Raw genomic sequence first — 13,061 nt, 5'->3', positions numbered from 1 at the left:
GAAAGGCATTGAAATTAAAATATCAAGATTTACCTCTGTGTTTTGTTTAAAAAATGAAAATAATAAATAGAATAGGAAGAGAATAGAATAACATTTAATTGGCCTCACCTAATGTCCATAAAATACAGGTTCATTGATATATATAAAATATGTATTTATTCACAAAAAATCATAAAATATGTGTTTTGTTCCTGCGAAAAACTTATAAGGAACGCCGAATTTTCCGTCATCACTCATCAGTGAGTAATAAAATAACTTTTGGAAATAATTTTACGTTTTAAAAAAACTTAAATACGGTTTTGGTGTCTCAAAAAAGGATCATTTTAATTTTGTTCCTTAAAAAAATTATTTTAATTTTAGCTCATGTAAAATTTAATATTTTTATTTTATTGTTTGTTCTTGAATAATAGCGTTAATCGATGATAAAACAATAATATTTACACTCGGGTGAGTAATCACATCGTTTGAGAGTCTCACGTAATAATCATGTGTAATTTTTTTAATAGTTTATATTTTTAAATTTTACATCAATTGGCTAACATCATCTATTGATTTACAAAATATATTGAAAAACATAATTTACTAAAGAAATTATAATAACGGAAATACATATGATAATTTAAAATTATATGATAATGTAAAATCTTTATATTGTTGAAACATAATTGGTGATCAGATCATAATTTTTTATATAAAAGAATATGATAATATACGAGAGCAGCATAATAAAATAAGAATATATAACAATTAAATTTTATTTAATGTTTGAGGACATTCAAGATAATAAATCAAATAATATTAGTATGCTTTCATGTCTTGTATTTAATATGAATTAAATAATGATAGGATATACAAGATAAACTAGACAAAATAAACTATGCGCTGATATTATTCATAACTTATCATAAATGGTAACTTTATTAGTTTTTAAGATAATTATTTTAAAAATTACATCAATATTAATTTGTAATTGAATGATAGTATTAAATGAATTTACATTATTCAGGTATGATCATTAAATTTTATATATTATATTAAAATGATAAAATTATTATTTTGTTAAAGTTATGTTATTTATCTTTTAGAAAAAAGTAAATTTATTTAATTTTTATAAATTATAAAAAATTAAAATTTTACTTGTTCTTGAACAAATTAGCTTTAAGTAAAAAATTAAATGCCAGTATAAAGTATATAAAAGAATCTTTACTCTAGTATAAAATACACACAAAAAAAACTAGCTTTTTACTTGAATGTCAGCATAGCATAAAGTATATAAAACAATTATTTTTTAAGCATGATATTAATATAATAAGATAATTTTCATTAAAAATAATGATTAATTTTTATTGGAATTATGATACAAGTTAAATATTTTTTTAACATAATTTATTTCATATTTAAAGATTAATCATGATTTAATCCTTAAATCATTTGATTAAAAAATACAAAATATTATTATCAGTTGTATCAATTTCTATTGGTATATAAAAAGAATCTTTACTCTAGTAAAAAATCATTTTATGGTGTTTCTCTAATAGTAATAGCTTAGAAATTGCAAGATTATATAATACTAATAGCTTAGACATTGCAAGATTATATGGAGTAGGTTGGGTCAACATGAATGCATTCGTGAGGCGTTACTTCTCACTCCCGAGTCCCGAGTCCCGAGTCCCGAGTCCATGCTTGTTTCCTAGAGGGATTTGCATATATATATTTTTAAGTTATTTGCCAAAACTGCATTTTAAGATAATATATTTCAGCTTTAAAACAGTGATAGCTTTAAATTCGGGTATAAAGGGTTAGAAATAAGACCTTAGTTGAGTCAAATAGTCAAATTAAGCGATTAAAACTTATTTAATTAGCTCATATTATTTTATTCTCATATTAAATTAGTTCTCATTAAAATATTTTAAGTTCATTAATTTAGCATTTAATAAATATTTGTATTTTTTTCTAATCGTGATATTAATACCCAATATTCAATATTTCTTTCTATTTGATTAAAAAACATAAATCACTATCACTTGTTTCAATTAGTATTAATTAATAAATATTTATATATCATAAAATAAATATAAATAAAATAAATTTTACACATGAACTTACGCTAATTATAATTTTTAGATTAAATTACATAATTTTTTCTTGAGATTTTGTAAAATTACACAAATATTTTCCTTTTTTAACATTTACACTAACCTCCCTTTAAGGGAACCTAATGTAATATTTTTTTAAAATAATTAAGGGGTGTTAATGTATATTTTTTAAATAATATAAGAGGTAATGTAATGTATAAGGGGTGTAAATATATATTTTTAAATTAAACATATGAGGGGTTAGTATAGAAGTAGATAAAGGCCAGGGGTATTTATATAATTTAAAGAAACTTCAGGTGGTATTAGTTTAATATATTATAATTTTTAATATAGAATTAACATTTACCAAATAATAATAAGATATTAATTATTATTATTTCTATCTTTTTCTTATTTAAAACTAACATTTTTTGTTATTGCATAAACACTCAAACCATGATACCGCTCCACGAACTTTGACATGAACAGCATGCCTTAAACTTTAATCATTAACTAAAAATTAGATGGCTTTTTGTGAAGCCCTTAGTCAAGATGGGTAATGATAAAATATTAGTTCCCTTTCACTTACCAGCAAATGTTTCCATCACTTGTCAATTCCAAAATTTATAGTACATTTTAGAAAGAAGTCCTTAGCATCAGGGGAAAATTCACATTTTCAATTTAAAAATATATCATCCATTAGGACAAATTGGACCATCACATTACACCTCTATAAATCCTCTAATTCCCTCAATAGACCAATTTACTTACCCCACTAAAAAGTTAAGAAGTTTCAGGCCGGACTAATTAGCAATAAAATCTTGTTTACAAGGGGCAAGCATGTAGGGTGCTGATATGTTCATCACAAATACATGAAACTTTGAAACGGTTTATATGCATCAACCGCTTCATATAAAAGTTGTGCACATTTCATTTTTTTTCACCATAACTCAAAAACTCAAGGGAAACCAACCCTCTTTCTCTTCTTCTCTGATTTTTTAAGTGTATCAAAATGGTCTCAGCTTCTTCTTCTCCCCCTCGCAATGCCAAATGGTGGTACTCAACTTTTCACACTGTGACGGCCATGATTGGTGCAGGTGTTCTCAGCCTTCCCTATGCCATGGCATATCTAGGATGGTAAAGTACAACTCTGACTTCAAGTCTTTAACATATCACAAACAGGTGACAACTTGAACATAATATTTTTTTTTAAAACATGGTAATAAGATTCTTTAGCTGAGGAGTCCGAGGTATTTTAAAAGTTATCATTTTTTGTCATGAAATTAATTTTCTATTTTAAATCTAGACATATTTAAAAATTTTCATCTTTATCCTAAGATGTATTACGTGGACATGGAACTTAAATCTTTTTTCATAAACTTTGAAGAATATATGTTGTACCTTTTGGTTAGATATTTCAAAAGTTAATTTATTCTTTTAATAAAATCTATTGCCTATTTTAATATGTACTAATATTATATTTTAATTGAAATTATTATTTATTTTAATTACATTAATTAGCAATTATTTTTTATTAATTACAAAAATATATTTATACTTTTCATTTCTCCCTAATTATAAGATTCTTTCAATTAATTTACATCATTTAAGAAAAAAAATTAATTTAGTTAATCATAATAAATATGTCAATTATTTGTATTATTATTTTAAAATTATCATTTTTTTATCTCTCTATCCACATAATTATTTTTTTATTAATTTTTTGAAATTAGGAACGGGTCTTATAAGATGACAAACAAATTTCTAAAAAAGTCTTCTAATTAGGTTTAGAGAATAAGAGCCTATCTTTTCTTCATCCTTTTCTCTTTATTTGTGTGAATTCCTAGGTTTTTCTCACATAAGAGCTCGCTAGTTCTGTTGTTCCAATAATTGGAAAGAGTCTGTCATATCTTGGGCGATTTGCACAACATGCGGATAAAATCTTGAGGATAGTGTGATTTTTCACATTGCAGCTTAATTTGTTCGTGATCATACAAGTTTGTGTAGACGTGATTTGTAAATGATCAGGGAGGTTGTGATTCGTGATTGACAACAATAAAAATATATGTAGCTAAAAGTTATATATTTTTTTACTTATCTTTGCAGGGTGCCAGGGACCTTGTTTTTGTTGATATCTTGGTGCCTGACCTTAAACTCAATGTGGCAAATGATCCAGCTCCATGAGTGTGTTCCAGGAACCAGGTTTGATCGTTACATTGATCTTGGAAAACATGCTTTTGGACCAAAGTTAGGGCCATGGATTGTGCTGCCCCAACAACTGATTGTCCAAGTTGGGTGTGATATTGTTTACATGGTCACTGGTGGGAAGTGCCTGAAGAAGTTCATGGAGATTGCTTGCACCAATTGCACACAAATCAAACAGTCCTATTGGATTCTCATTTTTGGTGGCATCCATTTCTTTCTTTCGCAGCTTCCCAATTTCAATTCTGTTACTGGGGTTTCTGTAGCAGCTGCTGTGATGTCACTAAGGTACTTCTTGTTCCCCACATTTCTAGGGGAATTTCCATAGTGGTCCCAAAATATTAGGAACCATTACTAGTTTTAAATCTAGACCATTTATTTTGTATTATAAACATTTTTCTTATTGATTAGTATGAAATGGGTGGTTTTGATGCAAGGATCATTTTTGGCCCTTGTGAATTTTGGGTCTGTTGGAAAAGCCACTCACTCATGCGTATACTTTTCTTGAGCACTTACCTTTGAAGATCATTAATAATAATTCAGTTTGTTTTAATTTATTTCTTACAATAAGTGTTTATTTTAATAAAATAAATATTTTATTTTTATTTTTTAGTGTGTTAGTTTAAATTGTTTCTATTTTTTTAAAAATATTATTTTAAGAAGAAATAAATCATATTTATTTGTTAAAAAACACTTATATAAAAAATATTTATTTTAATTTTTTAAAAAGTTTAAACAAATTCACACTTATTGTTTAATATTACTAGTTTTGAATGGTCGCCGATCAGGCTTATCACTTTTCGTTCATATTTGAAGATTCTTTGGAAAAATGTTTGGATTCTTTACATAATAAGTTAATCATGTGGAAACCAAAAAGTTGTCCTAAGGCTCTGAATTTGATAGGAAGACTATTTTTTTTTTTTTGTAGAAAGATCAACAAATTTACCCTTTTTGGTTATGTTTATGAACAAGCAGAGCCATACGGCTTTTAAGACTTTGCAGAGTCGGTTGACAAAAATTGAACTTTCAGAGCCATATATGGCTTTCAGGGACATTATGATCAATTGTTAGTCGTAGGTATCAACTTTGATAATGATGTGTTGGGACTGTTCCTATTAATAACTCTACCTGATTTATGGGAGACCATTCCAGGTTTCCATGATTAGTGTTGCTCCTAATGGTATTGTTCATTTTCAAATGGCAAAGACTAATGCTCTTGATGAAGAGATGAGAATGAAGACGCAAGGTACTTCTTCTCAGTCAGAGGTGTCTGTTACTAAAAATAGGGGGAAAAGCTAGAAGAAGAAGATGAAGGGTGATAGAGACAAGAGCATGAGCAAGTCTAGGTCTTGGTACAACAATCTTGAGTGTCATTATTGTCATAAAGCATTGCATATCTAGAGGAATTTTTTTCTATGGAAGAAGGAGAGTAAAGACAAGAAGGATCATGATGATGACCGTGTGACTACTGCTACTAGTGATGATCTTGTTATTCAACATGACATTGATTCGCTTAATCTTGTATCTGATGAAAGCATGTGAATAATTGATAGTGGTGTTACACTGCATGTTACAGCCAGGAAGAAGTTCTTCACATCTTACACTCCAGGTGATTTTGGAGTCTTGAAGATGGATAATGATGGTGTGTCCAAGGTGATTGGTGTTGGTGATGTTTGTTTGCAAACCAACATGGGAATGCAGTTGTTACTTAGAGGAGTGAAACATGCTCCATATGTTCGCTTTAATTTTATCTTTATGCAGGTACTTGATGATGCTGGTTATGATAACCACTTTGGTTCTGGAAAGTGGAAACTCACCAAGGGTAACCTGGTTGTGGCCAAGGGGGACAAAATTTCAAAGTTGTATTGGACGAAAGCTTTGGTTGCCAGAGACAGTGCGAATGTTATAGATATGGAGGCATCTTTGTGGCACCGAAGGCTTAGTCGTATCAGTGAGAATGGGCTGAATTGTTTAGCCAAGAAAGATATGCTCCCAAGATTGAAGAATGCAGATTTAGAGAAATGTTCTCATTACATGGTTGGTAAGCAAACCAAAGTATCCTTCAAGAAGCATCCTCCCTCTAGAAAATCTGAGTTGCTTGAATTGGTGGATTCAGACATTTGTGATCCTTTAAAGGTGAAATCCTTTAGCGGTGCACTTTATTTTGTTACCTTCATTGATGACTATTCCATGAAACTTTGTCTCTATGCTTTGAAGATAATAGACCAAGTTCTTGAGAAGTTCAAGGAGTTTCATGTCTTAGTTGAGAGGTAGTCAAGCAAGAAGTTGAAACGCAGTTGTACTGACAATGGTGGTGAGTATTATGGACTATTTGATGTTTACTATAAGCAGCATGGCATTGCTCACGAGAAAACTCCTCAACTGAATGGTTTGGCGGAGAGGATGAACAAGGCATTGAGTGAGAGAGTGAGATGTATGCTCTCTGAAGCAAAGTTACCCAAACACTTCTAGGGTGAGGCACTATACACGGCGGTGCATGTTATCAATCTTAGTCTTGTTGTTGCTTTGAATAGTGAGGTGCCGAACAAAATTTGGTTTGGTAAGAATGTGAAGTTACCTAAGGGTAAGAGAGCCTTGGATAATAGGTGGATCTATAGGGTGAAGCATGAGAGTAACTCTACATCTTTGAGGTATAAAGCCAAATTAGTGGTGAAGGGCTATAGTCAAAGGAAGGGTGTTGATTTTAATGAGATCTTCTCTCTCGTGGTGAAAATGTCATCCATTAGAATCGTGTTGAGTTTGACTTCTACTCTTGATTTGGAGGTAGAGCAAATGGATGTAAAAACTGTTTTCCTTCATGGTGATTTGGAGGAAGAGATCTACATGAAGCAACCTGATGGTTTTTATGTTGAAGGGAAAAAAGACTATGTGTGTAGGCTGAGAAAGAACCTATATGGTTTGAAGAAGGCTCCGAGGCAATGATACAAGAACTTTGAGTCTATTATGTGTGAGTAATGCTACAAGAAGATTACTTCTGACCATTGTGTCTTTGTTAGAAAGTTTTCTGATGATGACTTCATTATCCTGTTATTGTATGTTGATAACATGGTTAATGTTGGGAAAAATGTTCCCAAGATTACAGGTTAAAGAAGCAATTGGGTGAGTCATTTGTCATGAAGGACACAAGAGCTGTTAAACAGATTCTTGGTATAAGAACCATGCGTGACATAAAAAAGAAGAAGTTGTGGTTGTCACAAGAACACTACATTAAAAGAGTGTTGTAGAGATTCCAGATGGAAAAGGATAAGGTGGTGAGCACTCCTTTTGCTACTCATTTTAAGCTGAGCTCTAAACAGAGTCCATCAAATGAAGCTGAGAAATTAGATATGCAACGGGTTCCTTATGCATCTACAGTGGGAAGTTTGATGTATGCAATGGTACGCACAAGACCAAATATAGCACATGTTGTTGGTACACTCAGTAGATTTTTGTCAAACCCAAGTAGAGAGCATTGGAATGCTGTGAAATGGATTTTGAGGTATCTTCATGGTACTGTTGATATGAGGCACTGTTTTGGTGGTGATAAGCCTACTTTGGTGTGGTGCTCAGACTTAAATATGATTGGAGACATTGATTCCAGGAAGTCCACTTCGAGCTATTTGATTAAATTTCCAAAGGGAGTTGTGACTTGGTAATCCAAGCTGCAGAGGTGTGTAACTTTGTCTACTACAGAGGCAGAATTCATTGTCATTATCAAAGCATGCAAGGAGTTGCTATGGGTGAAGAAATTTTTTTAGGAGCTTGGTTTTGTTCAGAATAAATATCTACTATTTGTGTATATATCTACTATTTGTGGATAGTCAGAGTGGTATTCATCTTGGTAAGAACTCAACCTTAGCATATTCATGTGAGGTATCATTGGATACGAGATGCTTTGAATGCTAAGCTATTGAAGTTGGTCAAAATTCATACTGATGATAATGATGCTGATATGATGACTAAGGCATTACCAAGAGGGAAGTTTGAAGATTGTTGTGAGATCGCCGGTTTGGTGGTCACCTCCATATAGTTGTGAGGAGGAGATTTGTTGGGTTTTTTTAGCTTCCTTCCTATGAGGAGTAAAGGCCCAAATGAGGAGGCTCATTTTGTCTCACTTATTTAAGTGCAAATGGATAAAATTAGGGTGAGAGAGAGACTCATTTGTGAGGGAAAAACAGTTACAAAACATTTAGATAGAAAGGAGATAAAAAATTATTGTGATTTTCGCACACCTACCAGAGAGTGTTTTTCAGATTGTAACTCCGGATTCGTTCACCATTGGATCGAACTAATTTTTGGATAGTAGGTTCTACACACATGATACTTAAAATTGTTTGGTTGGATTGTCAAACCAATATCTGGAGAGGGAGATAAGTGTTTCGCATTCTCTGTTCTGCGTTTTGGGGTTTCATCTTCTTGTCTCTATTGTAAGCATTGATGCTCTGGTTTGATTTAGCTGATTGTAGTACGTTTCAGTGCATTTGTTGGAGACTCTCTTGTACCTTTATTGATTATAGTAGAGTTGTTTCTTTAGTGACCTGTGGTTTTTACCCTTGCATTGAGGAATTTCCACGTTAAATAAATTGTCTCTTGATTTCTATTTTACGTTCTATTTTTATTAATGTTCCTCATAGTTCTTGCAAGTTTTGAAAATTTATTTTCGCTGCATATTGCTCTATTATTGAATTTGTTATTACATTGACATGTTTTTCCCATGAGGTTGACAAAAATTAAACTATTAAAAAATTTGATATTTGCTAGAACATGGTTGAATTGATTAAAATAAAATATAGTAAATAATCTTTTGAAACTCATTGTTTTTTGTGAATCCAGTGGCTTCTAATTAGGTTGTAACTTATGCAGTCTATGATGCTTAACATAGTTTGGTCATGCTGCTGATATTACTGATTTTCAAATTATATTAAAAATTGTATATACTGTTTAAAGAATCGGCCACCACTTACCTGACATAACATAGTATCTTCTGTTCTTTTCTTTACCAATTTGGGATAAATGCAATAAGAACACGTGAGACAAAAACAAAATAGTTAATGTGATTTATTGCTTCTAGTTTCAAAAACACTACCTTACTCTGATGTACTTTTTCATTGCAGCTATTCAACTATAGCCTGGGTGGCTTGTTTGGCTAGAGGTCGTGTTGAGAATGTTAGCTATGCATACAAGAAAACCACTTCTACTGACTTAATGTTCAAAATTTTCAATGCAATTGGTCAAATTTCATTTGCATTTGCTAGCCATGCAGTGGCCCTAGAAATCCAGGCCATAATTCCATCCACCCATGAGAAGCCCTCAAAGATACCAATGTGGAAAGGTATAATCGGTGCCTATATCATCAATGCTATATGCTATTTCCCCGTTGCACTTGTAGGATATTGGGCCTTTGGAAGAGATGTTGAGGACAATGTGCTTATGGAATTTGAAAGACCTTCATGGCTCATTGCCTCAGCTAACTTGATGGTGTTCATTCATGTTGTTGGTAGCTACCAGGTACTAAAACTACACAAGGATATGCTATATGTTCTTACCCAAATTAAACTACTCTAGTATTTGACTATTTTATTAATTTGGAAACATTGGATTCCAGGTTTATGCTATGCCTATTTTTGACTTGATTGAGAAGGTGATGGTCAAAAGATTTAAGTTCCCTCTAGGAGTAGCACTTAGACTTGTTGTTAGATCTACTTATGTAGGTGAGATTTTCAAAACCATCTATGTTTTTTTTTTTTTTGGTTTAAGGCCACAAGTATTTTTCATTTAAGACAATCATATTTGAGCTGGATAAAATTACTATAGATGATAGCTCTATCTCCGAGTATTTAATGCAACTGCTCACAAGGAACTCGAATTCGAGATTGATGGTTAAGCTGGAATAAACTAACAGTTAACGGCACACTCATAACCATCCATGCAGTCACTACAAAGCTATTTTTTCCCCATAGTTGTTATTTGTATGAAAAGTCTTGAAGTAACCAGAGATTGTTAAAATGTTGCAGCTTTTACATTATTATTTGGGGTCACATTTCCTTTCTTTGGTGATCTTCTTGGGTTGTTTGGTGGATTTGGTTTTGCTCCTACTGCATTCTTTGTAAGCCTCTCTCACCATATCAATTTCCTGATGCTTATATTAGACTATATATTTACAAGAGTTAATTCAGAACACGGGATTAATAATTTGGTTTATCGATTGTTCAGCTTCCTAGTATAATGTGGCTGATAATCAAGAAGCCAAAAAGATTCAGCACCTACTGGTTCATCAATTGGGTAATGATTAATTTACTTTAACACTCTTTTTTCTATAAATCAGTGAAAGAGTATGCATTGGAGTTACATTGACCCTCAATTTTTTGTGTTTCTTCTCAGGCTTCAATATACGTTGGAGTGTGCATTATGTTGGCATCTACAATTGGTGGCTTAAGGAATATTATTACTGATGCTTCTACTAAGTTTTACACCTAAACTATTTTATATTATTGCAAAAATATGTAGCATCAGCAATTAATCTAGTTAATTAGACTGGAGTTGGTGAATATCTAGTTGACAGTGTCCTTTGTTCCTATAAGCAACTACACTACTAGAAAATACACTTTCAACATCGGTTATTTAGAACATTCTACATCGGTTCTAAAACCGATGTTGAAAGTGACGATGTTAAATGTATGAATGTTAACATCGATTTTGGAGAACCGATGTTAACATACATATGACAACATCGGTTCTCCAAATACCCGATGTTAAACACAATGAACAACAACAAAAAAAGTGTAGGCATGATGAACGTTGACATCGGTTTTCCAGTAAAACCGATGTAAATATGTTAATTTAACATCGGTTTTCCAGTAAAACCGATGTAAATATGTTAGTTTAACATCGATTTTCTAGAAAAACCGATGTTAATATATGTTATTTTTTTATATATATACTTTCTGTTTTTACAGTAAACTCAAAATTGTACCTGTCAAATGCAATTTCAGAAGGCCCAATTCACAGCAAATAAACATTTTATTCTGTTTTCAAGCAGTTTTAATGATAATAAACATCAAATAATTGATTTATATATTATAAAGAACTATCAACAAATGAATTGAATGTTCATGTTACATAGAAAATGTAAAAAATGTCCCTAAATCCTAGGCCTGATCTCTAATTCGGAGATAAAACTGTGCCCACTGGATCCGCAATGCTTTTAATCTCTCAGGCTCCAATGGTCTAGGGTTGTTAAAATACTGTATGATTAAATAAATCATATTAAGTTAATAATGTAATACAAATTATAAATAAATCGATTTTCTTTGAAATAAACTTTACCGCTTCCCAATTATTTGTAAAAGTTCCTAAAATGATGGTGGACATCCAGTGCATGACATAATAGCCGCACTCAGTAGTTCCTTTTTGTCTATTACACTAAATACATAATGAAATTTGGAAATTAATTAAACAACTAGTGTACAGACACATAAAGAAATATATATAAGTAGAAGTTTTATGTAAATGACGTACCTTGACGACAATCCACCTAGCAGGAGCCTTTGATTTAGGCTGTGGAGCATCATCAAGACCCTTGATAGCACTGTTCCATATGAGTAACAATTAAAAACTGGTGTTGTACATTGAGGTATTACAATGCAAATGTATTGAAAACAACACTAACCTATTAATAATCCCCTTAAGGTAGTTGTTTGGCCTGTTATGCAATGAACAAAACCAGACAACTAAGTGTTCCTTGGGCAGGATGACCACCATCTGCCAATGTCCGCTGCAGTGGAACCTAAAATGGGTTAGTACATTAGTAAACATTAATTAAATTTTGTTATTTTGTGACTTACCCATTTAGGTAGGCTCCAAGATATACATTGCGTTGTGAACTCTGCATCCAACTCTTTATGTAACTTTCAGATTCAAACTGCGATTGTCCAGACCTCTGAATGGACTGAGGCTCGAGGAATCCATAGATATTAGAATTCCTCGCTCGCATACATGTTTTAGTGAGATGCCTGTTTATGTTAAGTCAAAGTTAAATATTTATGAATTGAAAGCCATAACTTAGGTAAATAAAAGCCTTTTATATAAAGACTTACAGAATCCACAACTGTAACACTGATATGCTGACACATTGACCACCGTGTGCGATTTCGGAGAGGTCTTCGTGCTTTATGTACAGGGGGAAATCTGGATTAACGACCCCGAACACGGTGGCATCCCATCTAACCTGATAAGGCCTCAAGAAAAGCTCTGGGATATTCAATGTCATCAGATAAAGCGGATCATCGACCTCCGGATCGGGCTTCGAAGGTGGTTTTGGCGGAGACATAGCTACCTGTTCATGAAACAAAGTTAAATAGCCTAATTTGAAAAGAAGAAACATATAGTAAGGACATTAAGTACCTGCTGTGATAAAGATTTGACCAGATGTGTAGGCCAAGCAAGGAAGGTGTGAAGTGCCTGCCCCACTAAGGAAACCTCATCAGTGGGTACAGGAACTGGAGCATCTGCATCTCTAACCTCCTCCACACTCACCTTTACTTGGCCAGGCAACAAAGGAGTGTTATGAACAACAGTGGATCCCTCATAAACTCTCCCGATAGCAACCAGGCGTGCAGGATCTGCTTCTATGTACAAGCCGTACCTGTCAGAATCACCGGTCTCAGGATCGTTTCCTGAGGGATCAACACAACTCCCCTTTGTGCTCACTTGAGGACCGGAGGGACCAAGACCAACCACAGGCTTAGGAGGCACTGCAACTCCCTAAGATTGCATCTGCGACTG

General features: G+C 32.5%; 1 protein-coding gene across 4 annotated transcripts; it reads left to right on the top strand.

Annotated features, from left to right (window-relative positions):
- The first annotated feature begins 2,773 nt into the window (after nt 1-2,773).
- On the top strand, nt 2,774-10,836 carry LOC114385724 (lysine histidine transporter-like 6). 4 transcript variants are annotated; one of them, XM_028345783.1, is made up of 8 exons: nt 3,076-3,212; nt 3,923-4,107; nt 4,182-4,565; nt 9,392-9,785; nt 9,883-9,988; nt 10,292-10,383; nt 10,491-10,559; nt 10,659-10,836. In XM_028345783.1, exons 3-8 carry the CDS (start codon nt 4,234-4,236, stop codon nt 10,752-10,754), a joined length of 1,089 nt encoding a protein of 362 aa, XP_028201584.1. In that variant the 5' UTR covers nt 3,076-3,212; nt 3,923-4,107; nt 4,182-4,233; the 3' UTR covers nt 10,755-10,836. The 4 variants fall into 4 exon arrangements, with proteins under 4 accessions (XP_028201575.1, XP_028201584.1, XP_028201597.1 ...); XM_028345796.1 differs by having other exon boundaries at nt 3,084-3,212; nt 4,049-4,107; XM_028345774.1 differs by lacking the exon at nt 3,923-4,107 and having other exon boundaries at nt 2,774-3,212.
- Nucleotides 10,837-13,061: the final 2,225 nt, after the last annotated feature.

This window comes from Glycine soja, chromosome 2 (genome assembly GCF_004193775.1).
Source record: "Glycine soja cultivar W05 chromosome 2, ASM419377v2, whole genome shotgun sequence".
Classification (NCBI taxonomy): Eukaryota; Viridiplantae; Streptophyta; class Magnoliopsida; order Fabales; family Fabaceae; genus Glycine; species Glycine soja.
The sequence above is the reverse complement of the archived record's forward strand: the minus strand, read 5'-3'. Positions and strand labels throughout refer to the sequence as shown.